The sequence below is a fragment of the Mus pahari genome, chromosome 14, assembly GCF_900095145.1.
Source record: "Mus pahari chromosome 14, PAHARI_EIJ_v1.1, whole genome shotgun sequence".
Lineage (NCBI taxonomy): Eukaryota > Metazoa > Chordata > Mammalia > Rodentia > Muridae > Mus > Mus pahari.
In genome coordinates, this window is record NC_034603.1 from 27,445,430 (window position 1) to 27,459,986 (window position 14,557).

The 14,557-nt window shown below is 45.8% G+C and overlaps 1 protein-coding gene across 1 annotated transcript in view; it reads right to left on the reverse strand.

Moving 5' to 3' along the window:
• The window catches only part of Snap47 (synaptosome associated protein 47), a 41,914-nt gene that overhangs the window by 18,745 nt on the left and 8,612 nt on the right, over nucleotides 1–14,557 (reverse strand). Inside the window, exons 2-3 of the mRNA XM_029545659.1 lie at nucleotides 12,163–12,698; nucleotides 2,826–3,298 (exon numbers count right to left, since the gene is read on the reverse strand). Coding sequence (XP_029401519.1) covers nucleotides 2,826–3,298; nucleotides 12,163–12,659 — 970 coding nt within the window. The 5' untranslated portion in view covers nucleotides 12,660–12,698. The remainder of the gene's footprint in view (nucleotides 1–2,825; nucleotides 3,299–12,162; nucleotides 12,699–14,557) is intronic.

Genomic DNA, 14,557 nt, shown 5'->3' on the forward strand with positions numbered 1-14,557 from the left:
CTGTGTGGCCGCATGCACACAGCACACCTTCAGAAGAGGCTGGGCCTGGGGCCTCAGTCAAGGCTTCCAGTTCCCTCCTCCCAGTGGTAAGATAGAAGCTAGCTGAGCACTGCAGCACATGAAGGTGTGGGCAAGGTGCCAACCCTCCCACCAAGCTGTGGGTAAGAAAACCACCGAGTTCCTACCTCCTTGGAAGCCATCTTCCCCACTAAACCTCAGTACATGTGAGCTTCCTGCACAGAGCAGCCAGCTGGGCACGCCCATGTGCTAGAAATAAGGGTAACGCCTCCTTCCTACCAAGTACACTCAAAACACTTCAGGGAGTCCCCCGGAGACATAGACAACAGACTGTCACACTCCAAGTGCTCTATTCATCCCATGCAAGTGCCCTGTGATGACCACTTCCTGTGCCCCCTACAAAGGACAGGTCCCTAATAACTCAATCAAATCCCAGAATGCTGTTGCTAGCACTGTGGTTACAAAGAAATCTCTGATTCTGACATCTGTAATATGGAAGGTTAGCCTGCATCAGTTGGGGCACTGTCAGGAAGGGGAACAGGAAGCACACTTACAGCCTTCCCAAAGCTGATGCTATCCGGATAGCGAGCCACAGACAGCACAGGACTAGGCCTTCTATCACTGGACGGTCAGCAGAACTCTCATCAAAGAGACCCACTGAATGGATGTCTATCTCCCAGTGAACCTATGACTTCATGAGTTATGACTTCACCTATCCAGTGAAGTCACGAAAGCCCCAGGAATTCCTTAGGGAAGTTACCTTACTTCTAGGCTTTGTGGCCTCCTCAGTCCTCCCTCCACTGGCATAGCTGCCACCCTCCCAAGACATTATAATGCCTCCTACCTAAAGCGCCCCCTGGCCCCCAGCGGAGAGGACATGCATGCACATATATCAGCTCTTCTCTCGGTCCTCCTACATTGGGACAGCTCTCATCCGGCTACAGTATCACATGCCTCTTCCCCAGAATAGTGCACGCCTACTTACATCATCTCCTTACTCCTACCTCCACTAGAGACCCCACTTCCTCCTTCCCTCTGCTTGTGCCTCACTGGACACTCCTGGTCTGGAGAACCTCCCTGGAGAGGATGGAGCACAGCAGTTTGTTCTCTCACACTAACAGATGTTCTGCTTCATTTTGTAGCATTTCATCTCTTACATGGAGACCCTCACTTGGCTAAACCTAAGCCAGGGAAGCTGAACACATGGGCAAAACACACACATCATGTCCAAATGGACTACCCCTATCCTGGGCCTTGGTGCTATGTTCTGCTGCCCCACTGACCCAATGCACAGTACCTGAACCTGAAAACTCAGCTCTGTGTCCAAGAATTCCAGGACGCAGACCTCTACAGTGCACATCTGGGTAGCGGCTGCAAAGACCCAACATGATGCCAGAGGATACTGGCAGGCTGGTAGGGGCAGGTTAGGGTAGATGTGGCTCACACCAGAATGCATCTGAGAGTGCCACTTCCTGAATTAAGCTGAGGAGAGGCAAGGGCTGGGGACTTGAAGCTTCTTTTGGATGGCTTACCCAAACCCTTTGCTGCTGTTCAGATATACTCTGAGTGTGTCTCCCAAAAGTTCATATGCTAGGTGCCAAGTGATGCTGAGAAAGGGTGGTGCCTTGAAGGGGCAGAGCCTAGGCGGAGGTCATCAGGTCATATGGAAGCTGTCTTTAGGGGGATGGTGGGATCTTAGTAAGTTTCTGAGAGAGCTAGTTGTTATAAAGGAACAAGCCTGTCTCCTGAATCCCGTTAGCATCCTGTCCTGTTAACTATTCTTTTTGTTTTGTTTTGTTGTTGTTGTTTGTTTTTTTCGAGACAGGGTTTCTCTGTGTAGCCCTGGCTGTCCTGGAACTCACTTTGTAGACCAGGCTTGCCTCGAACTCGGAAATTCGCCTGACTCTGCCTCCCAAGTGCTGGGATTAAAGGAGTGCGCCACCACCACCGGGCACTGTTAACTATTCTTAACGTGGTGCTATCTGCCATGTGAGCCTCTTAGCAGAGACCAAACAAATGGAACTGTCTAATCTTGAACTTTAAGCTTTCAGAATGTAAATTACCTAATCTTTCCTTTATATAACACTTAGCTTCTGGTATCTTAGTTTTCTATACCACAAGGAAAGATCCAATCAGGCCAAGCAGTGGTGGTGCACGCCTTTAATCCCAGCACTTGGGAGGCAAAGGGAGGAGGATCTCTATGAGTTTGAGGCCAGCCTGGTCTACAGAGTGAGTTCCAGGACAGCCAGGACTATAGAGAAACCCTGCCTCAAAAAAACAAAACAAAACAAAAAAAAAAAAAAAAAAAAAAAAAAAAAAAAAAAAAAAAAAAAAAAAAAAAAAAAGAGGAAAGAGCTAATCAATTTATCTAGAGAAAAGATTTAACCTAACTCATGGTTCTAGAGGGTCCCAGTCCAACGTCAAGAGGTCCCTAATGTTGTGCATCTGTGGTGAGGCAGTATACCACAGCAGGACCAAAACTGCTCACTGTGTCACTAGCAACAGGAGGAGAGGGAAAACCTCTAAGAAAGCCTTTCCTTCTAAAGGCCCCACCGCCTCCTAAGAGTGCCACCTTGAGAGGTAAGCCTTTGGGAGGCATTCAAGAACCAAGCCCTATCCTGAAACCTAATTATCTGTCAAGGGCAGGTATAAGTTGGCAGTCTGGAAGGGTTGTTCAAGCCCGTGACCGCCTGCAAGCTGGAGCCAGCAGCTGGTGATTGATGGGCATGCTGAACACAAATCACAGCATGCTGAGTGAGGCTCTAATTCTGGAAGTCAGGACACGCACTGCCCTGCTGGCCACTCACCTGCATGCCTCTCTGCAGAAGAAGCAAAGACTTTGTTCCTGAGCACTAAGGCATCTTCCAGGAGCTCAATCTTGTTGCTGAACTGCACTTCTAAAATGGGAATGACCTCTGGCATCTTGGCAGATATCACGTGGTAAGCCACGTCTGGCTTCCCAATGAACCGCTGGCGTATGCTGACCTCATAAGGTGAGTGAACCTTGATATCATCAACATCTTCCTTCTCAAATCTGTGCAGGAGCAATGAGCAGGAGTCATAGATTTCCACAGCAGAGAGCAGGACAGTGAGCTTTCCCAGCTTGGAATGAGACTCTGCTCTCTCAGAAACAATAGCAGGGACCGTGATCACAACCCCTTCCTTTCCAAAGGGTTCACAAGTGGAAGACACACCTTCCTTGAGATTTTCTTCTGCCGGCATCTTCCAAAACTTAGAGCCAAAAGGCCACCAGGAAGGAGTCTCCAATTCTGTCAGCAATCTAAGAGAACAAAGAACACACAGAAACCAGAGAGTTTTAATTTAAGGGTTTTTGCTTTGTTTTGTTTTTCTGAGACAGGGTTTCTCTGTATAGCCCTGGCTGTCCTGGAACACACTCTGTAGACCAGGCTAGCCTGGAACTCAGAGATCCACCTGCCTCTGCCTCCCGAGTGCTGGGATTAGCTTTAGTTTAAGGTATAATGCCCCTGCTGTTTTCAGAAGACTGCTTTAATCTCTGTCGAGCATGTTACCATGTTATAGTCATTCTTCCCCATCAAGCACTCACAAATCAGAAAGAGCACAGGGTGTGGGCTGAGGCTGGGGGTGGAAGCCCACCTGTCTACATGGGAGCCTGCTAACCAAAGATACCGCACACATGTGCACATAATTCATGTTGTTCTTTCCACCCTATGCCTTGTCCTGGAGAATTCTGACTCAGAATCCACCCACAAATTCATCAATCCACCAATCTCTACTGGGCTGTTTGCTACAGCTTTCTGCAGCATGTCCAAAACAACTGAAGGCACACGTAGCTACCAAACACTTTATATATAGCCATGTCAATGAAGAAACCCAATTCTTAATTCAATTAAGTAATTGTTTGTAGAGCTGGGAAATCAAATTCAGGGCCTCATGTACACCAGGCAAGAGTTCTATTTCTAAGCCACTTCCCAGCCCAATATAATTCAGTCAATGACTACTAAACTGCACAGCACAACTGTAACACCAAGAAATATATCCAGTGTATCAACAGAAGAAAAATGGAGGCAGGAAGAAAAAGGTAAATATTAGAAAGAACAAACAGCAAACGAACAGAAGGCAGGATTAAAGTGTTAAACCAACCCAGGAAAGCATCAGTCTAAAAGCAAATGAACCAAGTTAAGAGACACACTGTCAGTTTGAAAGGGACAAGAGGCAGCTATATTGTGTTCACAAAACACTGTAAAAACAAGAACAGATACAGAGAAGAGAAAGAATTAAAATGTACACATCATACACAGGACGCTAACAGTAAATGGGTGCTACCACTATGATAAGACAATCTACCAGTCAGGGAGACCTAACAATCAACATCTCTACACCAAACAACACCACTTCAAAGTTAATGAAGCAAAAAACTGACACAAGTAAAAGAAAAAACAACCACAGTTGTAGACTTCAACAGTTACATTTCTTTCAATGACTGATAGGACAAATGACAAAAACTTAGTAAGAACTTAGGAGTTTTGGAGAGTGTTATCGCAGCTCAGCCTGACTGATAACAGAATCACCAGCATCTGCAGGGTGCACACCGCTCTCAACTGGACGCTGACTGCTCAGGACAGGAAATGCAGCTAGGTGCAAAGGCATCTTGTCCAAAGGACAATTACAAATCTGAAAATATTTACAGATTAACGCACTCTGAAGTAGATGTACCAAAAATGCAAAAAGGAAATCAGAAAATATTTAAAGGGGCAAGAGCAATGGCTCAGTGGTTAAGAGCACTTGCTGCTCTTGCGAAGGACCTGGGTTCCTTTCCCAGGACCTACATGGTGGTTTACAACCAACTATAACTCCAGTTCCAGGAGATCTGACACCTTCTTCTGACCTCCAAGAACACAAGTATGCATTTGATATACATACACAGACATAGATTCAGGAAAAATACTATTATATAAAAACAAATCTTTTTTTTTAAAAAAGAAAGTATTTAAAGTGAATAATACTGAAAATACAACACACATGAGAAGCAAACACAATCCCACCAGAGAGAATTGAGTTTTCAAAATGTATATATGTATATTAGAAAGGTTTAAAATTAGGCAGTGGTGGCCCACTCCTTTAATCCCAGCACCCAGGAGTCAGAGGAAGATGAATCTCTGAGTTTAAGACCAACCTGTTCTACAGAGTGATTTCTAGGACAGCCAGGACTACACAGAGAAACCCTGTCTCAAAAAACCAATAAATAAACAAACAAATAAAAAGATAAATAAATGGTTTTAAACTAGTTATCTAAGTGTCTACTTCAAATTATTTTAAAATGAAGACCAAAATATACACAAAAAAGTAGAAAAAACAAAAGTAGAAATTAATGCAATTGGATTTGGGAGGGGGTGTCCCAGGGAGCTGGTCTGGGGAGCTAGGTCAGTGGGTAAGGAACTTGCCATCAAACCAAAGATCTGAGGTTGATCCTTAGAACCCACATGGTGGACGGAGAGAACAGACTCCAACTGTCCATACAGATGTTATAGCATGTATGTGCCTGCACACACACAGAACAGAAATAAAACTGAGTGACCGGTGACTTTAATCCTAGCACTCTGAAGGCAGAGGCAATCCTATGTGTGTGTGTGTGTGTGTGTGTGTGTGTGTATGTGTGTGTATACACAAAAGAAACTACACACACATACACACACACACACACACACACATCTTTAGAAAGAAACTCAATCTGCAAAAATGGCACCAGAGGGGCTGGAGAGATGGCCCAGAGGTTAAGAGCACTGACTGTTCTTCCAGAGGTCCTGAGTTCAATTCCCAGCAACTACATGGTGGCTCACAACCATCTGTAATAGGATCTGATGCCCTTTTCTGGTGTGTCTGAAGAGAGTGACGGTGTACTCACATACATAAAATAAATAAAAAAGATGGCCCTAAGAGAACACCAAGCCCTGAGTGGTTTTCCTGGTGATTCTGCCAAAGATAAGGATCAACAACTGTCTGTCCACAACAAAACTGCGCCCACAGCTCACAAGCTGCATGACTCACACCAAGACAAGACATAATAAATCCCAACACAGCAAAACTTATTTAAAACCAAATCAAACCAAACCAAACCAAACCAAACCAAGTTGGCAATGGTGCCACACACATTTAATCCCAGCACTCAGAAGGCAGAGGCCAATGGATCTCCTGGAGTTCTGAGTTCGAGGCCAGCCTGGTCTACAGAGCAAGTTCCAAGAAAGCTAATACGCATCCTTCTTTATCACTGAGTAATGCTCCACTGTGAGAGTGTGTGCGCATCTCTCTCTCTCTCTTTCTCTCTCTCTCTGTGTGTGTGTGTGTGTGTGTCTCACATTTTCTTTACCTGCCATCCACTGATGGACACATGGGCCACTTCCTACTTTGAAGTGAAGTTACTATGAATGATACCACAGCCAAAAAGTGGTAAAAAAGAAAACCAAAAAGATACCAGATCAAATTTTTCCTTTATGCAAAACTCTTCCCTGTAAGTTCTGAGGCTAGAGGCCCATCTTGCAAGGTGAATTACAAGCACCGTGGTGGGAAAGGAACCGAACATCCTAAAGCCACAGAGCACTGTTCTCAGACAGATGCCCTCTGTCTGCCGTGCAAACTCATGCAGGCTCTTTGGTACTTAAAGATAGGCACACACTGAAAACATAAGACATCCACACCAAGACATCTGGGTGCTGATGGAGTAGGCTCTTTAAGGCTGAGCACTGTCATGATACAAAATAGATCCCAGAAAGAGTCAAGCCCTGAGCCAGCTCCTGCTGTGAATGGCCCTGCAACACCAAGGTCTCACTTCTCTTTGACTCATTTGCTGAGTTTTCATGGAGAAGACAGAGACTCGAATGTATCTAGTGTGTCCAGATGAAACCTCATTTCCCAACAGGAACCAAAAGTAAACAATAGGAACTCTAACTTGGCAGACTATGAAATATGCTGAACTATCCCCAAGTTCCCGTAAAGTATGTATCCATGTGCACAAAGGGGCAGAAACTGGCTAGGACATGGTCAATCAGAAGAGGAGATGTTGTAAAAACACTCCATTCCTGGAACACAGAGAGTTTACTCTCCATATTCATTTTATAACAGTTCATCCTGAGGACAAAACTAAGCAGGGGCCAGAGAGAACAGAGTTGCCAACTCTAAACACTGTGGACTCTGCTGTCTGCTCCCGTAACAAGCCTGACACAGGCCTACCTCCACGATACGGTCCTACTAAAAAAAAAAAATTCTCTGTCTTAATGAGAGAGGAGGATGTGTCTGTACACTCTCTCTCTGAACACATACATCCCTAGCCACGTGTGGACTATAGCAAAAGCCGTCACACCGAAAAAGCACTTAGAGAGCCTGGACATTCCACCACCTAATGGCTAGAGAGCACTACATGCTTTTCACATACATAGCCCTTCATCCAGAGAGAATGCATGTTCCTAGGCCCTGAGGAAGACCAGAAATGAAGGGTAGTATTACACCCCACAGGAGCTGTGTTTCTAATACACACACTTATGATGTAGTTATGTCTAGACCACTACTACTACATTGCAACAGGAGTTATGTGAGGAGCACCTCTCAGAGCACCTTCCTGTGTTTCCTTTGCAGCCTCTCCCTGGCATCTCCAAGTTGGGAGGGAGCACCACTACTCCTGCACTTTAGGATCAGTATTAAGTAAAGCACGGCTGAACCCACTACTGAGACACCGGAAAATATCTGCTAACCACCGTGGCTGCTAACGACTGACATGGGTAGTGGACAGTGCAGACAGCAGGACAAAGGGCTGACCCCATCCTAAGAGGCCTGGGCAGTCAGGCCTGAAATCTCACCAGGCTATTCAGAGCGGCACGGAGAATGCATTTGCCAGAGAGGTCGGCTTCTCTACCTAATATTTTCAGAGGGACTCTGGGATAACTGAAACAAGAAGGCGGAGCTGTAGACAAGAGGGCTGTAACATTTCCAAACTAAGTTCTGGAAAATAAGCACGGACATTTAACACAAGTTTGAACTTGGTGTGCGGAAAAAGAGCACTCTCAAAGATGGACCTGGGGAAGGATGGCCAGGGAGTACTAGTCAAGGACTACTGCTCAATACCACCACTTCACTGAGGACAGAGAGACAGCCACAAGACCATGAGACTTTTCTATATACCAATGGTGGAAGAAGCTGAAAATCTAGGTGCAGTAACAAAGGTAGTACTAGCATCCTCTGAAAACAGGGGTGGACTGTGGTCAGTGACAGAGCAGGTCGGCTTGGAGGAAGATAAACAAGAGCCTACACCCAACCTGGGCACTTGGGAAGAGACACTGTTTAGCAGGGGCAGAATGGGGAGAAGAGAGCTGGGTCCTCCGTGCCAAGGCAAGCAAGGCTGATAGGGGTCACACTGCAAGAGGGATAGAGAGACCGAGATGACATTTTACTGACAGCCCAGTCCTAAAAGTTCCCTACACAAGGGCCCTGGGACAATGCTTCTGACTAAAGACAGAAGATAAAGAAAACCAGACAAAGAGAAAACTAAGAGAGACAGGTCAATATAAAATGAAAAAAGGCTGGGGGTTAGTGCTACACACCTTTAATCCCAGCATTCAAGAGGCAGAGGTAGGGCAGCCTAGTCTACAGAGTGAGTTCCACGACAGCCAATGCTACATCTGAAGCCCTGTCTTGAAAAAAAACGTTAAGTAAATAAATAAAAAGAAAGTAAAATCAAACCTAAAAAGGCAACTGAAATATGGAGATGAGAGAAAAGAGATTCCGGATTCCATCAGCACCCGGAGCTGACCCTGTGCCACAGCTCTCCATACCCAAGTCCCACCAGGAGTCTCCCAGGAGTGCAGACACATCTGAAAGCACAGATGAGACCACCACTTCTGCTCAAATTCCTGGCTCAAGAGGGACCTGCTCAGAGCCATCAGGACACAGGAACCGAGGAACAGCTGGGGACAGGATCCTTCTAGTTTCTATCTGCCACCTGGAGCTGACCCTGTAACATAGCCCTCCATACCCAAATTCCTCCTGGAGAGAACTGGTCTCCTGGTCTTCCAGGAGTGCTGACACACAGGCTTACAGGAGGGACAAGACACAGTCAGAGACAGCAAGACTAGCTAACACCAGAGATAACCAGATGGCGAGAGGCAAGGGCAAGAACATAAGCAACAGAAACCAAGGCTACTTGGCATTATCAGAACCCAGTTCTCCCACCACAGCAAGCCCTGGATACCCCAACACATCAGAAAAGCAAAACTCTGATTTAAAAATCGCATCTCATAATGATGATAGAGGACTTTAAGAAGGACATAAATAACTCCCTTAAAGAAATACAGGAAAACACAGGTAAACAGGTAGAAGCCCTTAAAGAGGAAATATAAAAATCCCTTAAAGAATTACAGGAAAACACAACCAAACAGGTGAAAGAATTGAACAAAAGCCCAGGATCTTAAAAATGGAAATAGAAACAATGAAGAAATCACAAAGGGAGACAACCCTGGAGATAGAAAACCTAGGAAAGAGATCAGGAGTCATAGATGCAAACATCACCTACAGAATATAAGAGACAGAAGAGAGACTCTCAGGTGCAGAAGATACCATAGAAAACACTGACACAACAGTCAAAGAAAATGCAAAATGCAAAAAGCTCCTAACCCAAAACATCCAGGAAATCCAGGACAAAATGAGATCAAACCTAAGGAAAATGGGTATAGAAGAGAGCAAAGATTCCCAACTTAAAGGGTCAGTAAATATCTTCAGCAAAATTATAGAAGAAAATTTCCCTAACCTAAAGAAAGAGATGCCCATGAACATACAAGAAGCCTACAGAACTCCAAATAGACTGGACCAGAAAAGAAATTCCTCCCGACACATAATAATCAAAACACCAAATGCACTAAACAAAGATAGAATATTAAAAGCAGTAAGGGAAAAGGGTCAAGTAACATGTAAAGGCAGACCTATCAGAATTTCACAAGAGACTATGAAAGCTAGAAGATCCTGGGCAGATGTCATACATGTCATACAGACCCTAAGAGAACACAAATGCCAGCCTAGGCTACTATACCCAGCAAAACTCTCAATTACCACAGACGGAGAAACCAAGATATTCCATGACAAAATCAAATTTACACAATATCTTTCCACAAATCCAGCCGTACAAAGGATAATAGATGGAAAACTCCAATACAAGGAGGGAAACTACACGCTAAAAAAAAAACCAAGAAAGTAATCTTTCAACAAACCCAAAAGGTAGCCACACAGACATAATTCTACTTCTAACAACAAAAATAACAGGAAGCAACAACCACTATTCCTTAATATCTCTTAACATCAATGGACTCAATTCCCCAATAAAAAGACATAGACTAACATATTGGATACATAAACAAAAATCCAGCATTTTGCAGCATACAGGAAACACACTTCAGTGACAAAGACAGATACTACTACCTCAGAGTAAAAATATCATCCTGAAGAGAGGCCCCTTGGTCTTGCAAATTTTATATGCCCCATAGAGGGGAACGCCAGGACCAAGAAGAGGGAGTGGGTGGGTAGGGGAGCAGCGTGGGGGGAGGGTATAGGGGACATTCGGGATAGCATTTGAAATGTAAATGAAGAAAATATCTAATAAAATAATTAAAAAAAATCATCCTGAGTGAGGTAACTCAGTCACAAAAGAACACACATGGTATGTACTCACTGATAAATGGATATTAGGCAAAGAGCATTGAATACCCACGATACAATTCACAGACCACATGAAGCTCAAGAGGAAGGAAGACCAAAGAGTAGGTGCTTCAGTCCTACTTAGAAGGGGAACAAAATCATTAAGGGAAATAGAGGGTGGGAGGGACCTGGGAGGAAGAGAAGAGGGGTAGGAAAAAGAGGAGCAGAATCAGTTAAAGGAGGAGATGGAGGAGATGTACAAAGGGTCAGGAAATTGAACAGAGATGTGTAGCAATGGGGGATTGGGGACTGGGGGTAGCAACCAGAAAGTCCCAGATGCCAGGAAAGAAAGAGGCTCCCAGGACTCCATGGGGATGACATTAGCTGAAATACCCCAAAAAGGGGAGGGAGAACCTATTGAGACCATATCCAAAGGTTAAGCATGGCCCCCAGTTGAGAGATAGGGGCACCCACCCACCTCCAAAATTTTAATGCATAATTGCTCCTGTCTAAAGGAAATACAGGGACAAAGAATAGAGCAGAGACTGAAGGAAAGGCCATCCAGAGACTGCCCCACCTGGGGATCCATCCCACATGCAGACACCAAATCCAGACACTACTGCTGATGCCAAGAAGTACCAACCACTGGACTGAGCACGGGGACCCCAATGGACGAGTTAGGAGAAGGACAGAAGGAGCTGAAGGGGCCTTATCTGGCGTCAATGGGAGGGGAGGCCTTTGGTCCTGTAAAGGCTTGATATCCCAGTGTAGGGGAATGCTAGGGCAGTGAGGCAGGAATGGGTGGTTGTGTGAGGAACACCCTCATAGAGGGTAAGGGGGTGCGGGATAGGGGGTTTGCAGAGGGGAAACTGGAAAGGGAGTAACATTTGAAATGTATATAAATAAAATATCCAATTTTTTTTTTAAAAAACTGAAAAAAAAATTAACATTTAACAGAAAGAAAAGCTCAAGAAATATAAACCAGAATGAAACAAAAAAGTACAAAATGAAGAGAAAACACAAGACAGCTGATAAAGGAGAACAGACACAAGGCATACACACAAAATGGGAGCTCTGAATGGGTCACATATTTTAGAGATGTGAAAAAGTTACCAAAGAAATAAACATTGCAAGGTACACACAAAACAAAAACAAAAACAAAAAAAACCTATTTGTCTCCATCAAAGCAGGTCACCACCAGGAGGGGACACAGATCATACTCATGACCTGAAGAGTTGGAGACATGACCAATCGGCCCACAGGAATCACAGCATTAACAGAGCAAGACTCCTCCTCAGATGGCCCACCACAACATGGACACCCACCCCTACTCTCTGTGAACCAACAGGCTCTGCACGGTGACAGGCCATGGCTCTCTGGGATGTGTCCCACATAGTCCACATAGGTACATAGCCTTTTCTCTAGGGGCTGGGAACGTGCTAACCATGAGACTGTCCCAGTAGAGCAGAGAAGACCCTGGAGACTGCCCACCTGTCGGCCACGTCTAGGTCAGACTCCATCTTCTCCAGTCCCTTCAGGACACTGTCCAGCTGCTCGCTCTGCTGCTGAAGATCCTTTGCTGTGTCTTCCATGCGTTTCTGGGAATTTGCCATCAGTCCCATCAGCTCCTGTCCCCTGGTAACGTGGGAGGTTGTGTCGGCAGCAGAGCCTGGCTGGCACAGCAGCAGCTCCCTCCAGAAATGCTCGATGACATTGAAGACCACATTTCGACTAGGCTGCAGTGAGCTGAACCAGTGCTTGGTCTGGTTCTTCTCCAGGACTGTGATCGCACCGAAGATAAAGAGAGATGACTCTTTCCTGATCTCAATGATGCTGGAGAGGGGCAGGCCAACAAGGACCTCTTCTGTCTTATCCACAATGAACTTCAGTGAATGAGGTGTCAGGGTCAGTTTTCCAGAAACCCATTGCTTCTCAGGGTCCAGATAGTAGGAACAAGACCAGGAGTGGACACGCATATCAGCACTCATCTGGTCCTAGGTTGCTGGGTTACCCAGAGGTATCTGCTTCTGAGGGAAAAGAGACAATTAGTGGGCAGATGAGCCTGCAATGTATCCCTTTCTTTTCAACTGCAGATAGTAGGAGGTTGGCCTGGAGAGAACGTGCAGCCTCAGGGACCTCTGGGCCCTCCCCAGCAAGCCAACTGTAGAGAGGGCTGAGATTGGAAGGAAACTAAGGAAACTGTTTGTCCCATCCCTCCCTGCATGAGACCACTCCTGTGCCCACTGAGAAAACCGTGAGGACAGCAAGCACCAGAGACAAGGCCCCAGATCCCTCCCACACACAGGACCCTGTGGCTTTGATGTCCCTATCACTGTGTATCTATACTAGGTCCTCCTCTCTAAATTCACTGTGTATGTATCCAGTGGTTTACTGGAAAGTCTTACAGACACAGTCCCTTCCTGCACAGTCATCTCAGAGCCACTTAAGAGTCCCATGTACACGGATGCACTTACATATAGACAGGTATTGTGTGGCCATAAGCAGTGAAGTGTGCTAGTGTCATTTTCTTCTCCTTCTGTCCCCCTACCCCTAGTAATGAGGATCAGACCCAGGTGCGTCTAGGAAAGCCTTTTGCCACTGATCTCTAACCCCAGCCCTTGTTTATTTGTTTGTTTGTTTGTTTGTTTTTAAATAGGGTCTCCAATGTAGCTCAGACCAGCTTTGAACTTGCTATGTAGCCCAGGGTGGCTTCAAGTTTCCATGCTTGACCAGTACTGGAAATATTGACTTGTGCCATCATACCTGGCTGTTTGAAATTTCATGTTTATGATTGTATTCATCAAGGTAGTCATAAGTCATGACTTAACCCTTATAGGATATGTTGCCCAATCCTCTTTGTATGGGTAGCAAATATTAGTCAAGAAAGGAGGTTCTACACTGTAGTCTATGGAACTGACTAGGTAGGAGCTAGGCCTGGCAATGCCCAGTAAAGTGTTCTGCCCTGCAAAATAAAGAGCAGTGCTTTCCCTACCTCTCCCTGCCCTGTATTCTCTGTGGTTGTGCCTTTGATTCTGTCCCTCTTTCTGTGTATCTTTCTCTCCCTCTCACCCTCCTCCCTCTGTGTCTGTCTGTCTGTCTCTCTCAAACAGTTTTCTTATGATATGACTTTACTTCTTAGGAAATATCTTAGCATGATCCCTCAAATTCTGAACCCATCTGTAGGCTGAAAGGATACTGCTATCAGTCACCAGGCGGCTAAGGCCCTGACGTGCAGATGCCACGACAGGCAATAAGCACACAAAGGTAGCACTGGCGGGCTCCCTAGCTCCTGTGACCTGAGTCACCTCTGAGGAGCCAGTCCTGGGGATAGTAGCGGTACTAAACGTGGTGCCATCCAGTCCAGACCTACAAAAGCATAACCTGTGTCAAAGCAAGGCTCCTAAGCAGGCTGCACCCCCGTGATGGGGTCTCCTGAGATGGGGGTTGGGCTGCTACCTTGCCTTCAGCCATGTGTCACATGTGCTATGTGGAAGTCTAGAGGTGCAAGGGCATCGATGCTGAAGGCCAAGTACTCTCTCTCAAGTCTGTAAGGAGTGCTGTGGACTCAGTGAGCAGCAGTGGGTGCAGGAAACCTAAGAGGTTCTGGCCTTCCGATAACCTCTACTCCTGCTCCACATGGGTACCAGCTGCCCTAATGAGAAGACTTGTGTCTACACAAGCCACCAGGTCAGGAACTCTGCAGCATTAGGACTTCAGCTGCCACCATCCTAAACCCCAGAGTACTCAAGTCTGCAGGCACAAGGGAACACGGTTTTGGAATCCCATGTCCGCTGCAGAGTTGTGCATCTATTCCCACACACAGCTGTGAATTGGGCTATGAAGGTCCATGCAGCAGTGCTGAAACGGACTACAGCTGGAGAAACTA